General features: G+C 42.4%; 1 protein-coding gene across 1 annotated transcript; it reads left to right on the top strand.

Moving 5' to 3' along the window:
• Positions 1 to 106: 106 nt before the first annotated feature.
• Positions 107 to 23,237, top strand: KNL1 (kinetochore scaffold 1). The gene is given in 27 exon segments (XM_071428053.1): positions 107 to 209; positions 212 to 319; positions 1,934 to 1,988; positions 2,847 to 2,886; positions 3,121 to 3,180; positions 3,375 to 3,436; positions 3,850 to 3,905; positions 4,227 to 4,266; positions 4,770 to 4,807; positions 5,133 to 5,185; positions 9,830 to 14,083; positions 14,426 to 14,567; positions 14,670 to 14,737; positions 14,864 to 14,962; positions 15,965 to 16,080; positions 16,307 to 16,397; positions 16,880 to 16,996; positions 17,804 to 17,891; positions 18,276 to 18,344; positions 18,713 to 18,752; positions 18,862 to 18,963; positions 19,442 to 19,542; positions 19,817 to 19,885; positions 20,010 to 20,119; positions 20,630 to 20,748; positions 21,862 to 21,984; positions 22,082 to 23,237. Coding segments are annotated over 27 exon segments (6,429 nt in total). The 3' UTR covers positions 22,188 to 23,237.
• Positions 23,238 to 23,853: the final 616 nt, after the last annotated feature.

Here is a 23,853-nt window from a genome sequence, read left to right as displayed (position 1 = left end):
GGAGCGAAGCCTCCACGCCGCGACCGAGCATCCTGCAGAGCCGGTGCGGTACCGTGCCACCCCCGTCACCGCATCTGCGGGCGTGCGGGCCGCGCGAGACACCGAAATGGCAGCAGCGGGGCGACCCGCCATGTTGTACGGCACAAGGGGGCGCCATGTTGTACGGCACAAGGGGGCAGCCGTCCTGTACGGCGCCAATGTGTCGTCACGGCGCGGGGCGGGCGGTTGGATTTGAACGGGGCGGCGGCGGCCGGGGAGCGGGAACCGGGGCCGGGGACCCGGAAACCGGGATTCGGGAGCGGGGGGCCTCGAGCGGGAGGTAAGAGCGGCCGAGCGGTCCCTTCGGAGGAGAGGCGGCGCGGGAGCGGCCGCCGTTGCAAGGGGCCAGGGCCGGGCGGGCGCTGCGGGGAAGGAGCGCGGGAGAAGGCGGGCGGCGCTGCCCCGGGAGCGGCGGGGTGGAAGCGGGGCTGAGGCGGTGCCACCTGCGGTGGGCGCGGAGCGTGTGGGGAACCCCCCGATAAGGGCGGTCATTAATGTCTGGGGAAGGAGTTAATGTGGTGTAATTAATGCAGAGGTGATTAATGCGGCGTTTGTGATCGATGAGTGATTGGCGCCTGGGCTGTGTGGGCTCTAAAGCGAAGGCGCGGGAACAAAAAGAGACGGAAAAAGAGATTATATGGGTTTATCCTATGGGGAAAAGGCCGAGGAGGGGCGGGATGGGCGGCAGGGGTGGACTGAAGTGTTATGGAGCCATTCCCGTGTTCGCAGAGTCAAACGGGGGAATAAAAAGTGTGGTGTGGGGGGTAGTCTTCAGCACAGCTCGCAGCTCGGCCCTCAAGGATTGTAGCGGACTTTGAAGCAGGATTAGAGAAGAACAGTTAAGGAAAGTGTTTGGGAAATGAATTTCAGATAAATATCCCAAATAGCAGAGTGATCAGGGCTTTTATAGCTCCTGGCTTATCTCTCACAGCGATCTTCCCTGTCCTTCCCTTCTTTGTGTGTTCAGCCTGGCCGACGGTGGGTTTCGATGGGATATCGGGAAGGAATTGTTCCCTGCATTGGGAAAATTAGTTCATGAGGTTTATGTCTAGAAAGGAGACAGAGGAGTCACTTTATTCATGAATAAAGAGAGAGGGAATAGGCCATTTTCCATGGGGTCTCTCAAATTGCTGGAGAATGCAGCATCCTTTTTATCCCGAGTTACCTTTCCCCATTGCCTGAGGTACTTGAGAGATAGAGACTTCCTGAATTGCCTAATACAGACCCTCTTCTAATGTGCACCCTGGTCCCCTCATTTTCTTTGTATATTTGTTCTTTTTCCCCAAGTACAGGAATTTAGCAGCACCTTGGATAAGGAGCAGTTTGTGTCAATAAGTAACATTCTCCTGTTTCTTAACTCATCTCTAATTCTCTGGCTTAGGCAGACTCATAGTTTGTAAAAACACATTCCTCTTATTCCTTTCAGGAGGGTTTTAAGAGAATTGAGCCATGCTCTTCTGGTTGTATCTTGAGAAGGAACAAAACGCAGCAGGCACAAGCTATGAAATACCAGAAACTCAGTTTAGAGCAAGAGGGAAAATGTCTTGTATGTGTCAGAGCAAACATTGTCTAGGATAAGGTTTGATCATTTATCTCCCAGCATTTACCAGAATATTACCTTTAAATAAAATAACCAGTAATACTTAAATTGTTAGCACAGCTGTTTTCTAACATGATATACAATAGGAAATGTATCTCTAATGTGAGTACAACAGGAGAACGTTGACTTGAGAGGCCTGTTGTACTTCAGAGCATTTCTGTGACTAGAGAAGGATGGAGAGGGAAAAACACAGAAAAAACACAGCATCAAAAGCTAATAGCAGTTTATAGGGTTTATGCAGTTTTCCTACTGAGGCTCATTAATGGTTTTGTATTTTGGTGCTGTATTTTATAGGAAAAGCTTATCCTTCAGCAATGGACAAGATTTACACAGACCCTAACATGGAAATGTGAGTTGTAACCCTCTAAGAATTTTACTGTGGCTTTTAAAATATTGCCCTTTAGAGGCAAAACCTTTTGTAATGCACTTCAACATCCCTTGAATGAAATGTGTTTTCCATTGTGATGAAGACCAGGGAGTTTCTTTGGTGTTTGGTGAGGGGATTTCATAGTGGTGGGTTGTCAGGAGATGAACTGACCATGGGACTGGGGGGGCAATCTGCTGAGTTTTCCAAAGCTTGTCCTGGCAACCAGTGCTAAAATGATCAATCTGTTCCAAGCACGTTGTTTATTTAATTTCACACTTGTAAAAATAACAGAGAAATCAATTTATAACCTCAAAACCGTGGCAGGACCATTCAGAAAACGTACCTTGGTGCAATTTTGTGGCCTTCATACTGATGCCTGGAAATAGAACACAAACTTTTCCAGGCCATATAATGATACTATAAAAGCAAAACTTTACTTGGGAGCCTTCAGGTACATAAGGTGGTGTAAAACAGTGCCCCAGATTAGATCCTTGCAATTTATAAGATGGAGCAATTAGAGTGTCTGGCCAATATTGTCCAATTGGAGGAGGAGTTGGTTAGGTAATCTCCCTGCTGGGTTCTGCCCTTCTACCCTGCCTTTATTATGCCAGTCATTACGTGGGGTGCAAAATAAAAATGTCCTTGGAGAAGTAACAGGCAAGACAAAAAAAATTTTAGGAATGTGTCAATAAGGGCCTATTCCCTGTGGAAATGAAAGGTGGGAAAGTACTGGAAGTTACACTGAGGCATTTAACAGTCTACAAAGCTACAAATACATGAAAAATACATAAAAGCTAAAAACTTTAGGCATTGATACCTGTTTCCCTTTTTGCCCTGCAGGGATAACACAGAGCACATCAGAAGGAAGCGACTGTCCTCCGTGAGTAACCTTCAGTATTCCTCAAAATAAAACTGTGTGAGGGGGAAAGGAGCCAAGGGAAGCTGACAGAGGAGCTTGAAGAAAAGCATTCCAAAAGATCCTGTCAGTCCTGAGAGGATTGACTGGGGCAGTGCTGGCTCTTAGAAACTCTCTTCAGCCAAGAAAGCAGCTCTTGGAGCTGCAGCTGGACTCTCACCTGCATTTTCTTTCAAAATTTTCTGCATTTTCTTTCAGATTTTAAAGGCTCCACGAAATCCTCTGGATGATCTGGGAAATGGGAATGAAATGACAGAGGTGGGTCTGCCATGCCCTTTCCTACCAATCCCCCTCAGTGTTTTCCTGATTCAGCTGTGTCACTGTAATAACACGGGTGGTTTTAATGCACCATTTTTGATAATAACATTCATACAGCGCTTTTGTTTGGTTTTGTGTTCCCTGGGGAGCTGTGCCTGTCGTGGGTAGCAAGCTGTTGTGGTTTTTGTTGGCAGGACATCCACGTAGAGAGGCGCAGGAGGAGCTCGCGCAGGGTCAGCTTCGCCAGCACCATCAAGTGAGGGAGCTGCACACCCACACCCCTTCCTCAGCCAGAAAACGCAGGGAGTAACATCCCTTCCCCCTGAAAGTGTCCTCACTGAGTATTCGCAAATGGCTGCAAGCAGCAGGAAGATTGTTATATATCCAGTTGGGTCAAACCCTGAGAGCCATTATTCATTTTCCTGCCTGAAAAAAAGTCCAGTTCAGTGAAATTCATCCAGTTAGGAACTTTTGTTTTCCATTCATGCATCTTAAATGTCATAACGGCATCTTCTCCCTGAAAATTACAGCTGGGTTCAGTACATTTCTGGCTTTTGATATCTCGTTTCAGAACATATATAATGTATATAAATTAGTGCTGATTTTTTTTTTTTAATTTGCTTTTAGAGATGGTTTTGTGTTTTTAAAAACTGGTGGTTTTGTTCTTAGCTGCAGAGTCTTCCAGCGAGATCTTAAGAATGGCACATCAGAGACAGAGAATACAGGTAAAACTCCTTTTTCTTTTTCTGACAGCTATGAGCAACAAGATTTTAGCTTGAATTTAAGAAATCAGAACTTTTCCATCCGGGGAAGGAACAACGTGGTCAGCTCTTTGTCCTGGCCTGGCTGAAAACTCCTTAGTCACAGAGTTCTTGTCTTGAGAAGACACATCAGGAGTGAGAACTTCAGAACATTGTTTTCTGTGCACTTCACTCTTGTCTCATACTGAGTCAGAATTGTGTGGGTTGGGCAAAACCTTTAAGATAATCAAGTACAACTGTGATCATGCTTCTCACATTGTAATGTTGTCATTTTCTTATTTTTAGGGTGTTCAGCAAATGACAAGGATGATACCTTGACTAATCAGTAAGTATCATGTCTGATAGATATTTGTTATTATTCAATGTTTATTACCAAGTGTTTTCCTCAGAAAAAGATGAAGCATTAGTCTGGCCTCAAAGCTCTTGTAGATAAAGCACAGTGGTGGGATCTGTAAAATTAAAAACACTTCGTGGTAGAATAACAGATAAGACACTTTGTATGTGAGAAGGGGAATTTCACAGAGCCATAGATGCTATGAAAAATAAAGAATTAATCTTTCTTGTCATTTAAAAATTAAAATACCGCTGTATGTTGAACAGTGGTTTGTGGCATAATAGATAATTTCATGGAAAAGATAAGATTGTGATCAAATTAGAATATATTGAAGACAGATAAGCAGTGTCTGGTACCTGCTGCCCAGATCCACATGAGCTCTGCCATGGAATTTGGAATTCTGTGCAGCACAATTCTCTGCCTCTTCAGTTTACAGGTCAAGGCTTCCCTTTGAAACCTTTTAACAAACTGTTTCTCAAACCCACCTTTTGTAGGAATGAAGACCCTGGGGCTGTTCCATGTGAGATCACTGGTGAGTTTGAGAACAGATTTAATAACTAAATGACTGTTTATTTAAAGCTATTGATTATGTTTAAGAAATTTTATTGTGCCTAGAGCAGTCTCCGTGCCTTGGGAGAGCTCACTCTGGATAGGCTTTGTCCCTTGGAGTTGTTTACAAGGATCCTGTTGTGGAAGTCTGGGTGGCCCTTCGAGGTGCTGAAGGAGTAATGAAAATATTTTTCAAAATATATTTGGGTTTAATTGTGTTTATTTATTCAGAGCATTGAGCTTCAGCTCAGTGGATAAAATAATAAGTAAACAGCACAAAAACTGGAGTATTCCCTTTCTTTCCACAGGGATGAACACTTTGCTTCATGCCCCCATCCAGGCCTTGGGACAGCAGATTGAGGTATGTGAAGGCTGTAATTTTTTGGTGCTGAAAAACCAGTGTCCAAAATACATCACAAGAATTTGTGTAGTAAAGATTAAAAATGTTAACTGCCTTTGTATTCACATAAAATTCTCTTCAAACTGAGTATTCTATGTTTTGAAGTGTATCCTAATCTGATAGTCATTGGACTGCAACATAAATAACTCTTGCTTCTGAAATTCCTTTACAACTTCTCAGTAAAGCAGTAGTTCTTCCATTCTTGTCTGCTTTGCAAGCCTTCATGAGCCTCCCTTATTTTTTTTTACTAAGTTTTTAAGGCAAGTACAATAATCAGATATTCATCTGATCACAATTATATTTTGCAAAAGTAAGGCCAACTAACCAGTCAGAGAAAATACAAATACTTTATTTTATTTCACCAGTTACTTTCTAATTCTGCCTTTAATTCTCTGCTAGATGCAGCAACCAGTTCTTATCTTATTTGATCATCTGATTTAGCAGTCACATTTGGAATGTGCACACAACAAGAATTATTGTTTAAATTTAAATAACTACATATTTCATGTTTGTGTAACAGTAATAGCTCTAAAGCTAATCTGCTTTGTAAGGTCTCATGTTATAGAAGTTACATTCTGTAATTTGCCAAAATCTTGCACTAACTTTAAGACTACATTTTCCTTCCAAGAAATTAATATAGTTTATATTATTATTGTAAATATGTAATTATTTATAATTTTCCTCTGGATGTAATAAACAATACTTCCCTAGAAAATCATATCCTATCCTAAAACAATAGGATTTGCATATCTGCATAAAAACTCCACAGTGTGAGTCAGTCTTGCTGTTTAATGTGTGGTTCTTGTGTTACCCACATGTGATGAGCTCAGGGTTCAATTCCTTCCACTCTGAGTGCAGTGTAGGTCACCAGGAGGACTTGATATGGTCCCTTCCACTTCTCCTGGGTTGCTCCAAAACTCCAGGTTCTGATGAACACCAGATCTTCTGGTTTGAAAGGATGTACAGGCGGGTCTGGTCCCAGTGATTTGCTGGTAACAATGTACCTTGTAAAACTTAGAAGAGTTAATTTTAATACTATTATAATAATTTCAGTAAAATTTTGTGGCTTCCCTTGCCTTGTTGGTGTGGCATGGGGAAAGTTTCTGGCCATCTAGAGAAAGTACCAAAATACTAAAATGTACCCTCCCCTCATTCTGCCTGGGCAGTTCTGCAAATTCAGTTTGCCAATAATTACCTGGTAAATTGCTCTGTTTTACTAGCCTTGGAGGTGGCCTTCCTTCCTTGGAAAGGAAAACAAATTATTGTGGAAAACAAATTACTTATTTTTCAATTTAATGATCTTAGTTTTGGTCACCTTTGTGCTTACTAAATTCCTTTATACATTAGCTACTGTATTTTCTATTTCCTAAGTGTTTCTTGATGGTTTTAGTTCTGTTATCTTATACATTAATTTGGAGGTACAATTACTCACCTACATGAATTTACTAATCACTTGCTGGGATTTTCCGTGGCTTCCAATAGTGGGGCTAACTGCCTGTCCTGGTTTGGTTTTTGTTCCCAAACATTCAATTTTTTGCTAGGTATTAGTGCAAGGATACCTTTTTCAGTAACTTCTCTTGCTGTTGTGTCAGCTAATTGATTCCCTGTATTAATTGGGGAGTCTCCAAACTGATGGGCTTTACAAGGACATCCTGCTGGCAATATCCAATGTCCTCCTTTTTGCTCCAAACCAGCTGTGCCCATGGGGGGACACATATCAGCTTTTGTGCTTCTCTGTAGCTACCACTGCTCTCAGGTATCTGGGTCACCTTCCCTTGCACTGTCCAATTGTTTGGACAGGCTGCTTCCATGATCCCAAACACCAGCCAATTCCCCCAGTGCCAGGTGCATCCTTTCATGCACAGATATAACTCAAATGGTTTGGTTCAAGACTGAGGCTCTCAGTGCAGGGGTTGGCATTAAGGTTCTTTCAGGGTTTTTCAGGTGCTCTGGCTCTCGGGGGTCCAAACCAAGTATTTTTGGTGGAGGGCCATGCAAGGGTTTTGCCAGTACCCCGTAATTGCAATCCATAAGTGACACCATCAGCCATACATAAGGAGGTTCATAGTCCTTGGCTCTGGAGTCTGGCAAATGGCTTCTTTTCAGCTGCTTCCCAAGCTTCTTTTTTTTCCTGCAAGATCTTAAAACTAAAGTATGTTACTGCTTCTTTGCTTATTTGTGCTATTTTCTCTGACACCCTGTATCCAGACAGTTCTAAGAAATGTAGCAGACTTACAGTAGCATTGAGTCACTTACTTTCAGTCTTGATTGCTGGCAGAATACTTTCCAGAATACTTTTATTTGCTGTCAAGAGTGTGTACAGATTAGCTACAACTGGATGAATATCAGGAACTTTTCATTAATGGCCCTTAAATCTTAAATCTATAACTGATAATATTGATGTATTATATTCTGATTCATATTCTTTCACTATTCTAAAATTTCTTTATAAGTCTCTCCAGCTTCCCCATGCCTCCGACTTAATAGGATATTGGTTTTGCTTTACCAGTCTGGCTTCAGGTTTGAGAGTAATCCTCACCAGTTTGGCCACCTTTGATCATCCAGGCATCTCAGTTGCCCATACCAGCAGGGTTACAGCATTCTCTGCCTCCTCTGGGATTTTGTCCAACTCTTCTTAGTCCTATAACATAAAAATCTTTGCCATGATGGCTTTTGATTCTGATGTTTCAATTTGTATTTGTCCATCCTAGAAAGTTATTTGAACATCCAATTTTCCCAATGAATCTCTCCCCAGCAAGGGGATTGAGCATCCAGGAGTATACAGACTGGTGTTTCCCCTACTGTTTTATTAATTTAAATAGTAATCATTGTAAAAAAGGCCTGTTCTCTTTCCTCCCTATTGCCCCCACAACACTTACAGGTTCTGAGCTAAGTTTTCCTCTGCATATATTCCATACTGAATAAGTTGTTTCTGTATCGATTAAAAAATTTACCTTTTCATTCATTCATTGCAATAATGTAACCAGGGCTCAGCTAAGGATGATTCCCCTGGTTCCTTTAGGGGGATTTTTCATTTTCACTTAAGGTCTTGGGCTTGATGGCTTGAAAAACCTGGTGTAGGTTCTTTGTTTGATTTGCCTGGCTTGGGGACACTCCCTTTTCCAGTGTCCCCATTTTTTACAAAGTGCCAAATACATTTCAGCTATCAACTATCACAGCACAAAGTGCCAAATACATTTCAGACACTGATTATCACAATGCAAATTGCCAGATATACTTCAGCCACTAATTACTACAAGTTACTAAAGTATACTTTATATATTTTTATATTATATATTTATTTATATTTTTATTTATATTTTATATGCTTTGTTTCTCACTGAGAGGGGTCCTGAGTCCTAGTTATAGTTTCAAACACTTCAGCAGCTCTGTCCAGATTTTCCCTTTAAACTCCTGCCACCTTTCTCCATGACATTAAATCCACTATTAAAAACAAGATTACTGGACAATAATTCCCAACCACCTGCTGGAGGGGGGTTATCAGAATTTCCCTGGCATCTCTCCCAGCATCTCCTTGCTGCCTTCTAGCCTGTCCTACAATTGGACCAAAATCCTCCTATCCCCTAAAACGTTCTCTCTGTTCCAGTCCACTTTTCCAAGACTCACTTATGTGTCCAACTGTATTCCCTGGTGATTCATGATTCACCCCCTTTATTCTTTGCCACAGAGCAACCATCAGCTCTAAATCATCCTCCTGCTCTTCTTGCCTGCACTTTAAGCACCTCTTTTAGCCCTTTGCCTTCTTTTCCTTTTCAAGTGTACAAGGAATTTAATCCCACTTATTTTCCATTCTATGAAACAACATAAATTGCAATATTTATTATACTGCAAGGTTCTATCCTTAGGCCACATCTCTTGATCTTCCTGTGTATAAAGTGGCCACCACTGATGACAAAGTTTTTAAAGTTCTCCTTCTTACACAATGGGAATTGAGCAGTTCCAGGCCAGTAGTTTTTGGAGAACAAGCATTGTGATAATTCACCAGGTATAGACAATTTATCATCTGGTAACAAATATATTCATTATGCTTGATAAAATATAATATATCTCATTACAATTTCCCCCCACTGCTATAAAACTGTAAGTGCTTTCTGTTCAAGAGGCTAAAATCTCCCTTATCAGTGGTGAAAAAGTCTTTTGAAACATCCAGCATGGTGCTGCTGCTTTGGAGCAGGTGGACAATAAACTGGTGGAAATAAAAGGTGGAAATCATGTTGTAGAGAAATATCAGAAAATACTGATCCATAAGCCTCAGTAAGAGGTCTGTGCTTGCTAAGATGTGGTTAGATGTGAGGTGTAAGATGAGACACATTGTTTTGTTAAAAGCCATTTAAATGTTATATATTTGCATAATTTAGTCATTGCCCTTTCCTCAAATATGTTACTGCTTATCAGGGAGGCCTGAAATTAACAGGTTGGTTTTTTTAAGAAAAGGCTTATAGAGCTAAAACCTTAGGTCATTACATTAATCAACATTAGCTGACTGCTGTTTTAAATAGAATAAACCATTGATCATTTGTTTTGAGTGCCAGAATTCTGTGATTCTCAGAATCACTGAATTCTCCTTTTTTTGTTGTTTTTCAGTGGCATGACGTGGACCAGGCTGCTCCAAGGATGGACAAGCAGGACACCACCCTCCTGTTCTCGGAGGAGAATGAGATGGAGATGACAGCCAGTCACACAGCCATGATCTCACGGAACCTCAGCACCCACCAGCCCGACAGAACTGAGAAAATAGACTTCAGCTCCTTCCTGGCTAGGTTAAACTCCAGCCAGGGGAAGGCAGAAACCAGCAAGGAATTGAGTTTGCTCTCTGACTCCACAAACCATCCGGGCCCATCTTTGGAACAGAAGGAAGAAGCCACTACTGTGAAAAAAATAGATTTCAATGAATTTCTGCTGAGACTGAAGTCAAACAATCCTGCTGAGGGAGCTGACAAGGACAATGTTTGCTGTGTCCCTTCCCAAGGCTCGGGAGATGTGACGCAGCTCTCTGGGGAATTTGGTTATTCCCATGAGCCGCTGGACACCTGCAATGTGACAAGAGTGTTTCGAGGCCGAGAAGGTGGGATGGAGATGACAAAATGTGAGGCAGCTGATGTTAAAATTCCATTCCCTGGCGTCAGTGAGGTTCCAGCAGAGCAGTGGGAGTGTGGGGATGTTACCCAGGCTTTTGCAGACGAGGGCATGGACGTCACAACCAGTCACACTGCAAAGGTATCCTTTGCCCTCTCCACTGTTGGGAACCAAAGGCTCAATTTCCAAAAGGATTTCCCACCCACAGAGTTAGATAATTCTGTGTTCAGGAGAGCATCTAATCCCAGCCTGAATGTTCAGCAGGACCCTCAGCTTTGTGCAGACAGAAAAGCAGCAAGTGCTGAAGGCAGAGGAGAGCCCCCAGTGCTGCGAGCTGGGAAGCAGGAGGCCGGGGCATTGGCTGCCATCCAGGGATCTGTTTCATCTGAGACCATCTTCCGAGGGGACAAAACCATTGTGTTTTCCAAGTGTGATGACATGGAAATGACTGGGAATTACACAGACATCATCTATGAGGCCAGCACCACAGAACAGAGCAGTTCATGCCATAAAACCTGTGAAAAGCCAGTGAGTACCAACCCTCCGCTGGCAGGGAGCAGATCCCTGGCATGTGGTGACATCCCAAAGGGTCTGGCACCTGGAGATAATCCTGCTGCTGGGCCCTATAAAAACAGTGCCCTTGAACTGCCTTCAGCCTCAGGTGGACAAATGGAAAATGTGTCTCAAGCTTGTGGTCCTGCTGCAGCCAGCTCTGGGTTTGGCTCATATACACATTTTGTGGCTGGTGGTGTTCTGAAGAGCAGGTCTGATCCCTCTGCAAACCCCCAGCTTGTTTTTTCAGGTGAGAAGACAGTAATATTTGGAGGGGAAGATATGGACTTGGCTAAAACGTTTGTTAAGGATGGTGGAGAGAATGTTGATAATGAGCATCCCACTGCAGTGTTCACCTCTGTCACGTGCAAACCTCATTTCCTGGGCAACAGATCCATGTCTTCCAATGTAACTGAGCAGGAAGAAATGGAAATAACAAGATGCCACACTGTTTTCTTTGATGGTCAAAGCAGTGGGATAACAGCAGAGACAAAACAAATGCCCTGTAAAATCATTCCAAGAAAGAACCAGAACAACGATGTCACTGAGGGTGACATATCTGCATATTCTGTGGATATGGACAAGGAAAATGTTGAAATGAGGAGTATTGATAGGAATGTTAAAAGGAGCCAGGCTATGGAGAGGAATGCTCGAGATCTTCAGATGGTAATGGTTGATAAGAAGCTTGGAAAAACCAACTTCCAGGCAAGTGGTCTGAGTTCCTGTGCTAAGAGCATGTGTCTGCTACAAGAGCAAAACAGAGGAGTCCCTGAGAATGTTGTCACCAACACTGGTGCATCCCTGTCTTTGCAAAGCCAAGAAGTTGGGTCACAGCCTCTGGGAAAAAACCCTCCAAGCCCCTCAGATTTCTGCACAAATGACACAACAGGCTTGTTTTTAGGTGATCAAAGCATGGACATAACCAAAGCTCATCCTGCCGCCTTTGAGATTGCTCCTATTAACACAGAACAAGGATCCAATAATGATAATCAAAACACTGCAGTATCCAAGCAGCTGCAAAACCAGCCCTTCCCACTTTCCAGTCATCGTGGTGTGGATATCGTGAGTCAAACTGCAGCAATGGAATGTGGGGACTTGAAAATGAGCACCAACAAGCAAATTGTTACTGCTGTGGCTCCAAGTGGTTCATTTGCTTTTAATAACAATCCTGCTCCCTCTGGAATGAGAGGAAATGAACAGTCTGGGACAGTAATAGGAATAAATGCAGAGGGCCAAAAGTCAGAGAGGCAAGAGAAACCTCAGCCCGTGAGGGCAGTAAGCAAAGTATTGCCAACCCAAGGAGACTCTGACAGACATTATTCCATGGGTAAAACAGGTTCTTCAAGACAGGATTTTAAAACTCTTCCCTTGGCTCCTGGGCTGCTCCAGAGGGGGGCAGAAGAACCAGCGTGGGCCAGGACATCTGAGGCACCCAAGGAAAGTTCCCAGTTATCTTTCTTTGGAGAAAAGTCTGTTGTGTTTCCCCATGGTGAAAACATGGACATGACTGGCAGCGGTGTGGTGATGGTTCCAGTTCACACTGTCAGAGTTTTGTCACAAAACAAAGCAGCACCTGGATGCTTTGGTCAAGGTGGAAATGAAAGAATGTCCTTGGAAAAAGGGGTCACCACGACAACGCCGGCAGAGCAGGGCAGGCAGGAGGCTGCAGGTGGCAGAACCATCAGTTTTCCTCTGGCTGAGGACATGGAGATCACCACAACTCACACAGGGTGGCACAGACAGCCCATCCCAGCCATTCCTGCTGACAAAACCATTGTGTTTGCCCATGACCAGGAGGACATGGACATCACTGCATCCCACACTGTTGCTGTCAGTAAGAACATCTGCGGGTTTGAGGCCCAGCAGGTGCCCCACACAAACACCCAGCAGCCACCACAGCACATGCATGGCGGGCTGGTGCCCTGCAGAGGTGAAATGGATTCCTCACAATATGCCACAAAACCTCTTCCCTCTTCTGCCTCATCAGTCCCAGCATTTCCTAGTGAGAAAGGAGCTACCCAGGTCCCCAGTGGCACAACACCACATTCCATTTATTCTGTCTCCCTTCAGGAAAGTACTATGGATGTGGGAGCACATCAAGGCCTTCCCACAGATAATCCTGTCCCTGTGAGCAGGGAGCAGGATCTCACACCACCAGAAAAACTGCAGTCAAAGGGAGTATCTTTGGAGTTCCCAAGTAAGGGCCCTGTGGATCACAGGGAAGAAAGTGGCAGTTTGGGATCCTGTGTTGCCTTTCCCATGCAGGGATCAGATCCTTGGAAGGGTCATCCAGATGCCCCTGGTACTCAGAGAAACCAGCTAGTGGAAGAGGATTCATCTCAGCCTGGAGATTCAGATTTGGGCTTGGCTGGAGCAAACCTCCTTCCAGCTGCTAACAAGGAATCCAAGAAAAATGAGGAGCTGTCAGCTGAAGGGGAGGCGTCTCCAAAAGATTTCCAAATAAACTCTGAACAAACGAGGCAGCCTTTGGTCAGTGACAGTTCAGGGGATCAGACACAAGCCACTCTTCCACCAGCAGCTTCAGGTATTATAGGTGTTTGTTCAAAACTGATGGGTTTGACAAGGAAATCTATTTCTGTTTCCAAAACTGCTTCTTCTGACCAGTTGCCCAGTTCCTCAGCTCAGCCAGAGGATACCCTGAGGTTGGGAAAAAACACTGTCAGTGAAGCAAATAACTTCTTTGAGCCCAAAAAGCAGGAGAACACAGGTCTGGAATCTGGAGCTGATCCCATAGGGATGGCACCAAAGGATAAATATCCAGGAATCAATATCCCTCTGGGTATATTCCAGCCTAAATTACCAAACAAGAGAAATCGTGTTTCCAGTGCACAGGACATAAATACAAAATCAGAGAGAGTAGAAGCCCCAGTTCCAGCAAACACCAGTGAAACCCCAGGTAACAAGTCCAGCAGGCAGAACTTCAGTCCTTTTCAGTTCATAGCAGAAGAATTTCTCCCTGTATGCCTGGAGGAAATGGATTCCAATGAATCTGTCAGCTCCGAACTCATGGAAAATGCTTGGGATGATAAAAATCAGAAACAAATCCCCCACTCTGAAAAGGATCCATTTGAAGGGACAAAAGCTTGCAACATGAAAAGAGCTTTAGGACAAACTGAGGAGGATGCTCAAAGCCCAAAGAAGGCCAAGAGGGATCAACATGTGGATGCTGGGGCCTCTCAAGACTTGGAGGTGAGCTTGGCCCCTCACTGTAAGGATATGGGAACACCACCAGGGCTTAAGTTTTGGGGCTGTAAGTGGATCTGTTAGTAGGTGTTCTTGTTTTTCATAACCACCAGTTTGCTGTCATTTTCCTGTGTGATTCCCTCTGGTTTTCATTTTTTTGCCAAGCCAGAAGAATCAGGTTGGTGTGTGCAACAGGCAAAACAGGCAGAATGAGGGATTTGCCAATTTTAAACCATTCTCTGCATAGTATCCCTTTATTCCTTTCAAGGAACAGCTACAATAAACCACTGATCCAGTTAGGTTGTCTTCTAGAACTACATTAATTTTTTTTTAATTTGTTAATAACAGGTGACTTTTGATGTGCCCCAGGACCAAGCAGAAGCTGATGAAGCTGGAGAGCCTCCAAATCTCTCAGCCAAAAGCCCTGGGTGTCCCCATGCCAGCACCAGCAGCTCCCTGGATTCTGTCAAGGCTGACATAGAGTCCACAAGTAAGAGACCATTTGTGATAAGAGTCCCAAACCCTGTGTTCTTTGCCCTGTAAGGATGTTATTAACCCACCAGTATTTCCCCTTTCTGTTTTGTTTTCCCAGTCCAGCGCAGCAGCCAGGTGGAATCCCAGCTTCTCACGGACAGCATTTGTGAAGAAAATTTATGGGAGGTATGGACAGGGCTGGAAGACAGCAATTTCCTGTCCTAACAGGAAAAAACCTCCTGTGTTTATACACTAGTGAGCATGCTGTCTTGAAAAATGAACTTACCTGTATGTTTTTCCTCAAATGCACAGAAATTTCAGAGCGGTGCTATCACGGTTGGGGAGTTTTTTACCCTTCTTCAAGTGCATGTTGTGATTCAGAAGCCCAGGCACAGCCAGCTTCCAGCCAGTGTGAGTGGAACAATATAACTGACCTTAGATAATACTCCTTTGTTGGTTTGGGTTTTAAATTTTAGCAACTCAGACATCTTTAAACGAAAACCAGAACAGATTTCCATCTCCTCACCAAATACCATATATTCAGGATTACTGTTCTTGCATAAATATGCTAATTCTTGCTTTTAAAATTTGTTTTAAGGACAATGAATTTGAAAGAATTAGAAGCTCAGTCTGACCTTTTCACTTTATCTTCTCACTGTGTCCATAAGCCACTACTGCCTGTAGCTACTCTGAGCTCCTCCTGCCTGTTCTACTCTCTCCTTTAGAAATGCTTCACTATGATATTGCTACTTCTATTCCCTCACCTGAAGAAAGGGGAAGAAATACAGAACAGAAGTCTGCCTTCTAAATCCTTTCTATTCTTTATTTAAAATACTCTCCTAGCTTAGTTACAGTTTAATTTACAAATGTATTCCTACTGAGTTGTCTCTAAGTATTCATCAGGCTTAATAACACTGCTACTGTGGATTAGTGACTGATACAAAACAGACAACACCCCCACAAAAGCCACTGAAAACTTTGTCTGAAGGAGTGGAAATAATTAATGTCAGTGATTTTTGAGCTTTACTATACAGGCAGCTTGCTGAAATACCCCCCTCATATTTATTTGAGGAATAAAGCTCCATAAAGCTTCCCTAAGGCTTGGGGGCTTTAATTCTGAATTAAGCATGACTTTGAATTAAGCATTGCTTTGTTGGGGAGCACTCTTTTATCTGCATAACATATAATATTTTCAAGTCTTCATCTAAAAGGGAGACCTCTTTCAGTAATATTTAATTTCATTGTTTTAAGCTCTAATGATGAGGCACATATCCCAAAAGGAAGCCTGTGTTCTGGTGTGAGGAAAGACAAGTTGTGAAAGCAGAATTGAAATGACTGGAAGTTACTATTTCTGAAAAAGATGGATTTTTTTTTTCTTGTTTTTCTTCCTACTTTTCCTGTGTTTTCCCTCAGTGTGCAGTCAGTGCACCTCCCACTGCAGAAGATCTCATCTACAGCCAGTACGTTCACCGGCCCAAGCTGAGGATTTACGAGGAGGATTGCCAGGACCTGTCTCAGAAAATAGTGGAGTGAGTGCTTTTCCAGTCACACAGTTTATCAGTAATTCCATTTTTTCAGGTCTGGGTGCATGGAAATGGTCTGAAGAAAGTTACTACATTACATACAGGAAAAATGAAAATATAGTTAGTAGTTTATTACAGATTTAGAAATGAATTGTGTAAATATCAGCACGCTGTTTTATGTGGTCAGTGAAATTGCTGCAAGACTTTCAACTTTTTTCCCCCCATATTTCAGGTTAAAACCACATGTGACTATCCTGGATCAGCCCCTGGTGAACGTGATCAGGAGTTTGTGGGAAGTAATGAGAACCTGCACTGATGAAGAGGTAATGCTGCATGGAGAGAATGTTTGTGTGTAATGAAGAAGTGAGGTTAATTGATTTATTCACACCACATAAGAACCAGAATGGTCACAAAATAACAGCAGGTGAAACAAGGCAAAATATTTTCTCAATGGAAACCTGCTAAGAATTTACAGCATGTCAGGAGAATGCAAGGAAGTGTGTCCTTTGAAATATATTAAAGGGAAAAGAAGTGACCCACCTGCATAGAAAACCCAGAAAATTTATAGAAGTATCCCACAAGAACTGAGAAGGTGGATCAAGAGATTTTTGTATTCTGTGGTTCTAATGCCAAGAATAAAGATCTACTCCTTGAAAATAAAGTCTAAATTGTTTAGAGACACAGTATTTTTCATAATTCATTGTTAGTTTGGCATGGGGATGTCACTGAGGTTGGGTGCTGAGCTAGAGTCAGGAAGGATTATATTTCCAATCACTTTCTCTTCTGTATTTTCCATTCATCACAGCTGAGTAAGTTTGGAGCAGAACTGAACAAGATGAAGTCCTGTTTCACCAAGGAGGCTAAAATCTTGTCTCACAATGAGAAGGAGACATTGTACAGGAAATTGCTGCAGAGTGCTGAGGTAAGGAGCCACAGGGCTGCAGGCATTTACCTTTAAAAAATCACTTCTACCACATTTCTTGTCTTTAAATGTGTAGGAGCTTAATTATTGTAGTGTGTACTTTCATGGAAGTTTCTTTCTTATGAATACATTTCCCTTTTATTTATATGCAAATATAACACTGGGACAGTGACATTCTTGCAGTTACACTGTAGGAACTTTCTGCCCAAGAGTTTTGGTGATTAGCAGAGTGAAAAGTGGGAGCATTAAGGGAAACACCACCAAAAATGAGTTCTTTCTACTGTAGCAAGACCAGTGTTAGTAAGTAGGTTACTAGTATTAGCAAGCATTTAGGAAGAAATTCTTCCCTCTGAGGGTGCTGAGGTGTGGGCACAGGTTTGCCCAGAAGCTGTGGCTGCCACTGGATCCCTGGAAGTGTCCAAGGCCAGGCTGGATGGGGCTTGGAGGAAGCTGGGATAGTGGAAGGTGTCCCTGCCCATGGCAGGGGGTTGGAATTGGATGATCTTTAAAATCCTTTGTAACCCAAACCATTCAGGGGTTCTCTTCAGATAAAAAGGAAGTGCACAAGTAATGCATTGTGCCAGGGATCAAAGATGTGTATGTACCAAAGCTCTAGATTCAGTAAGCATTTGGTAATTTCTTATTATTGGCTACTCCCCCATGGTTTGTCCATTGCCTCTTCCCTCTAATAACAAATTTCACAAACTGCTTTAATTAATCAACAGGCAAAGAGCCCCATGGTGATCCCAGAAAAAATTCAGCTTTTAAAATAATATCATTGACTCAAGTACAATTTTCCCATCTTAGGAGCAATACAGAAAGCTCCAGTCAAGAATGGAAAAGGTGGATGAATGGATGAAGGAGGCAGAGAGCTCTGTGGTTGCTCTGGAATCAGGTGTGTGTTCCCAAAGAGGTGGCCAGTATGCTGCTTTCTCTTTTTTCTGCAGAGCTGCTGTTTAAAAGGTCAGTTTGTGGTTGTTTGATACAAGCTGCAGCCAGAACTTGGCATTACTGTGTAATGATGCTCTGTAGTTTCTTTTTCTCCAATGCCTTGAGTAGAAATCCAGTTGCACAGTAGCAGCTCTAAACCAGTGCAATAGAACAAGCCTTGCTTGTTGTTAAAATTTGTGAGGTTTTTGGTAGATACGTTTCCATGTTTTTGTATGTTTTTTTAGTTAACTTTGAAGTGCTGAGATGTCTAGAGCCCACAAACAAACACAAGTAACTTTAAGTATTGAATCTGGAAGTTCTGCACAGACCTGACACTTCTTTCCCACAGATTCTTTTTGGAGTGGAAAGGAAGCTGGCTGCAGTGCTGGAACAGCAGGAGGGCAGAATGTCCAGGAAGGTAATGGAACCAGCTGAATGCACTTTTTGTCTGGTGTTTTAGAACCTGGGGAGGGTGATGCTCACCCCCCACTCTGCTGCATGAACTCTGAGAGGGATGCAGACACTGCTGCTGTCTTTCCTGCATTGCACAGAGCTAGTTACATAGGTGTTAGAGAATGGAAAGGACTGGTTTTTTCCCTGGAAAAAGGGAATTTAGAACTGTTTACCTGAAGAGTGTATGCTGATTATCATATTCAACACTTCATTGTCCAATAATTATAAGCTTTAACTCCATAAGAACAGTGAGTGCACAGCAAATTAAGGCTGCCTGTGCTGCTCTTTTCTCTCATTTTTTTCCTTTTCTCTCCTTTTTTCTCTTCGCTTTAGAATTGCAAAGCATCACAGCCCAAGAAGAGGAACTTCTGAGGTAAGATGTCAAGGAGGATTTAAGAATCAGCTGCACACTCAGATTTTAGAGGGTTGGTCTGTTTTTTAAGCACTGTCCCACATCCCCTGAGATTGGTTTATCCTTGCAGAGAACTGTCACAGATGGATGCTGAGGATGAGCTTGATTTGGCTGAGATGGAGAAGCTCAAGAACACTGAAAGGGCCTGCCTGGAAATCCTGGAGAAATATGAGTAAGGAAAACACCTCCAGGTTTTATTTCTTAATAGCTGTTTCTGGGAGCTCATATTTGTACTGGAATGTGTTTGGGTTTGGTTTTCCTTGTTATTTGATGTGGGAAATCTTGGAATGCCCATCTCCTTGCAGTCTAAGGTAGGCAATAAAGCCTTGGAAGACTTCCATGTGTGAGGCAGTTATTCTATTAGCAGCTTTGCAGTGGTACTCTGTGTTCAGGGTTTCTACATCCAACTCTGATTCAATCACCAAACTGACATTCACATTAAATTTATAGTAATATGCTTGCATTCCCAAGAGATTCTTATATTCTTTTAGAATTAAAGACTCTCTTTGGCTTGGGAAATTTCATTGCTGTATGATGTAGAAAGAGCTGCAAGAGCATTTAATACTCTGATGTTTGTCCCTCAGAAGTTGTTTGGGTTGGTTGGTTGGTTGAAACTTGGGATGATGGTGGCTTTTTTTTCCCCTTTTCAGCTTCACTGAATGGGAGCTGATGGAATGGAGTGAGCAGCAAGCTGTCTTTAATTTCCTTTATGATTCTGTGACACTCACAGTTGTGTTTGGACCCCCAATAGGTGAGTCACATAATAAGTAGGTTTATGTTTTGTGAATTTGCAATGTTAGAGAATAGAAACCTAAAATGTCCATATTTGTAAAGATCTGCTGAAAGGAAGTAGGAAATAGAAAACATACTACAGTGTGTAAGCTGAGAGAAGTGGCTTTGAATATGTTTTTCATATGAAAATTCAGAAATTTGTGTAATGCATGGCTGTTTCTGAAGGTGAGGAGAGCTGTAACTCCAGAACTAAGCATGGAAATAACTGGAATTTTTTAAATTTCCTTTCTCAGATGATGAGTTTTTCGCTGCACATCCTTCCAGGAGCATCATGAGCCTGGACTTTGAATCTTTCCTGGATGGTGAGATTTCTGAATATTGTGAAAGTAGCAGCCCTGCTAATCTTTTGTTGGGAAGACTTGCTCCATCTCCTAACGCTTTATGAAATGGCTTTTCAAAGATTTCTGGTTTTCTTTTGTGTTACAGAGGAACAAGCTCCACCCTCTTCATGTTTAGTCCAAAAACTCATCTTCCAGTTTATTGAAAGTCAGGGATGCTGGCAGAAGAAGTGTCCCAAACTGTGCTACTTGCCCCAGGTAACATTCCAGGGAAACTTAGAAGATTCTGAAAAAAAAATCCAGTTATTATTTTCTGCAACAGAGAAAATAGAGCTGAGCTGAGAAGCAAAGCACCTTAATGAAAGCTTCAGGAATGCAAACCAAAATCTGCTTCAGGAATATTCTGAGGTGTGAGGGGAAATACCTGTCTCTGAAGGCAGGAGTCCTAAAAGCTGAAGTTTATTTAAAAAACATTTTTTTGCCTTAAAAGAAAAATTGAGCTGAAGGTCATTTTGTCTCCTAAAGCATGTAGGTTTAAATTGCCAAGCCCAACTTTTGTGTTGCTGTGTGGCTGTTGGCAAAGCTGAAAGGACAAGTTTAAAGCAAAAAATGTACATTTGTTATACTTGTACAATTTCATTTTTCCACCCAAACTGAGGTAGCAGTTAAACCACGTTTATTTTTGATACTTCCTAGGATAAGTTATGTGTTCAAGCATCACATGGTCACCCTCTGAGTGCTGATGTTCCTTTCTGATTGCCCCCCCAGGCTCTCTTTGACATCTCCTTGGTGGTGAGTCGCTGCAGAATCTTGGGAGATGAGTTGGAATTTCTGCAGAGGTGGGGAGCAAAATTCCAGCTCCTGGAGACAGATATCAAAGACACAGAGTGAGTAAATTCAGAAAATTGTGATGGGATTGTTGGGGTGTCCTGTGCAGAGCCAGGAGCTGGACTTTGATGATCCTTGTGTGGGTCCTTTCTGACTCAGGATGTTCCCTGGTTCAATAAGATGGAGCTCACAGCAGCCTTAAGAGGGAGTTTCTAGATAATCAGAAGCAAAACACTGAAATAGTTTCAATTTGGTTTTCTTAAAAGTGACATTTCATGCTACTGTTTTTAAGAACAATTTAATTTATCTTCATACAATTGCACTATAGTGTCCCAGTGCATGGAAATTAGGCTGTTCATGGATTCATTGATTTTAGGACTATCAGACAGCCTCTCCTTCCTTACTGTTTTCCTGCTTGACTTGCCTTTCTTAAATACTGAGGCCAAATTGTAGCAATGCAAAGGAAACAGAGCCAAGAGCTTACCTGTAGCTTAGGGCTTTGTTTCTTTTAATCTTGTGTTTGCCTCAGCCAAGCAGAATCAGTCATGGAAGGAGGGATGCACTGAAACTGAAGTTTACTTTCTTTACTTTCCATTTTCCCTTGCTACTTCCCAATTTTGTGGCATGCCCCAGTGGTACAACACAAATACAATTTCACCTCATCCTTCCATTACTGATCCATATCTTTAATTGAGAGGTGCCCAATTATGAACTTCCTCTGCCTACCTTGGTGCTATTTCAGAGGTTATTCTAATTTTGTAGCTCCCTTTGCAAGAGTGCCAAAACCCCCATGGAGCTGGAGGTAAATCAGTCCAACTTAAAGCATTAGAAAACCTTAACTGCCTGGGAATGTTTCATGTTAACTAGAAAACATGTTTTTAGTCTCTATTCTCTATTCTCAGTTTCTGGATGGTTCTGTCAATTATGTGTACATTAACTTTTTCTGTGGGGGAAGTTGGGGGTTTACATTCTGAAGTGTTGATAAATTGTGAAGGGTCTTTTTATCTTATTCCTGAAGTTCTGTCTGTGCTAGAACTCTTTAGAAGTTACTGTGCTTGTTCCATCAGTGACATCACTTATAATTGCATCACTCATATTGCATCACTTATCACTTATTTCTGCTCCTGGCACTAATTCCTGTTTTGCATGGATCTTTGTGTTTATTTCCACAGGGTGACGCTTCTGTTCTCCTCTTCAGTGGCTTTTGCAAAGTTTGAGTTGACTCTGGCTCTCTCTCATGATTACCCATCTGCTGTGCTTCCCTTCAGGGTCCAGACCCACATTGGGGATATCGGGTGAGCTGGCAGAGCTGTGACTCCATCCCAAAGCTGGGATGGGGGATTGCACACTCAGGATCCTCTCCAACATGTGTGATAATTTTATCTTCCCCAGGGAGAAGGAAATTGCTGCAGTTCTCTCCAGAGTTCCAGCTGGTCACCACTATCTGCAGAGAGCAGTCACCTCGATCCATCAGAATCTGCTCCAGGCTCCCAGATGATCTGCTGCATCCACAGGCAGGACTGAAGCAGTCAAAGTGGGTGGTCTGTGAGTTTGCTCTTATGAGAATTCCAGCTGTGTCTCCCTGAAATGGGAATGTTGTCACCCACTCAGCTCCACAATTCCTGCCTATTTAGTGTCCTTGTGGCTTAGACCAAGTAGAACCCTTGGTGCAGGCCACGAGTTTTACAAGGACCGGGGTGTCTAAAGAGGAGAAGAAGGAAATTCCTAGATCCCTTCTAAGTTCAAGGTGCTTTTACCTTCTGCCAGTCACTGGTGGTCATTCCTGGCACAGATAGTCATGATTGGATAGCCATTCCAAGCATGGATATTCTTCTGCCATACCTCATTAATTTTGTCATTTACAGAGCACTTGGAAAAAGCAATGATGAGCATTCTCTAAATTATTACAACTGGAATTTACATTTGCTGTCATTATTTCACTACCACGTACAATTTAACAGATCCCACCACGTCTGGTGTTTGTCCATTGCCTGGCACCCCTCCCAGGCCAGACACTATCCCTGCATCTGATTAATTAACCAGTTAACCTGTAGCAATTCACCCCAGAAACCAAAGTCAGAAATATTTTGGAATTAAGGCTAAAAATCCCTGTGCTTGCCCATAGACTTTGGGATGCAACAGCCTCAGAGCCATCACTGTGATTCCCTGGCAGAAGTTAGTTCTTTATTCATTGCCTCAGTCCAGCACTATCTCTGGGTGCTGGGGCACTCTCCCAGTTTGAAATGCCATGGAATTCTCGTGAGGAGACTGAACTCCTTAAACTTGGGAGTATCTGTGAGCTCTAGCTTGGTTTTGTGTATAATTTTGTGTATTATGTGGGTCTTGCTGTTGGAACTGATCTCACCCTGTGTTACTGAGCCAAAGCACCAACCCTGGCTCAGCTCTCAGTTCTGCAGCTGCAAATCTTTGTACCCTGTAAAATATGTTGAATTTTAAAATGTTTTCCTGTATTTTAGTGTTTATATATTTTGTCTTTTTACAAAGTTTGTGTCTGTCTGAAAAGTGGAAGTTTAATAAAGATTGGATTTATCACTCTTCCTGTTTCAAATGGTGATTATGGGCTGCTCTATTTAAACTGGTGATTGAAAAGCCAATACTAAATTAAATTCAAAATATTGAAATAATTATGTTAAATACTTGGGAAGGCTTTTCACAATATCATTTTTTTTCCTTACCTTTTCTAGTGCTACTTTTCTATATCCTGGCTTTTCACAAGAATTTATTGTATTTTAATTAGGAAGATAGCACCCAAATCATTCTCAACTTAGGTACCATACCTGGAATTTGGAATTTCCCCAGGCCATTCTCTGTGCATCAGGAACTAGCAGAGAGTGCTGTGGCAGTTCTCCAAGAGCATTATCCACCTCTCTTTTTTTGTCCTTTTTGGCTGTTTTCTTTCAGTGGATTTACACACTAAAGCATCAATAACTAAAGACTCAAGTGAGTTTTTGGTGGAGTTTATTATATTGTTCCAAATACTGAATCCAAGCAGCAGCTAAAGCCACACATTTGTGGTAAGAAAGGGAGCTTAGGCAGAAATTATTCCATTATCTAGCTTTAAAAAATCATGGAAATCTTCACTTCCATGTGCCAGGAATCAGCAGCTCCACTCTGTACAAGACCTCAAGGCAACGGGATTCCAT

This window comes from Agelaius tricolor, unplaced genomic scaffold, assembly GCF_023055355.1.
Source record: "Agelaius tricolor isolate 1412-34295 unplaced genomic scaffold, bAgeTri1.0.p SCAF_5, whole genome shotgun sequence".
NCBI lineage: Eukaryota > Metazoa > Chordata > Aves > Passeriformes > Icteridae > Agelaius > Agelaius tricolor.
The sequence above is the reverse complement of the archived record's forward strand: the minus strand, read 5'-3'. Positions and strand labels throughout refer to the sequence as shown.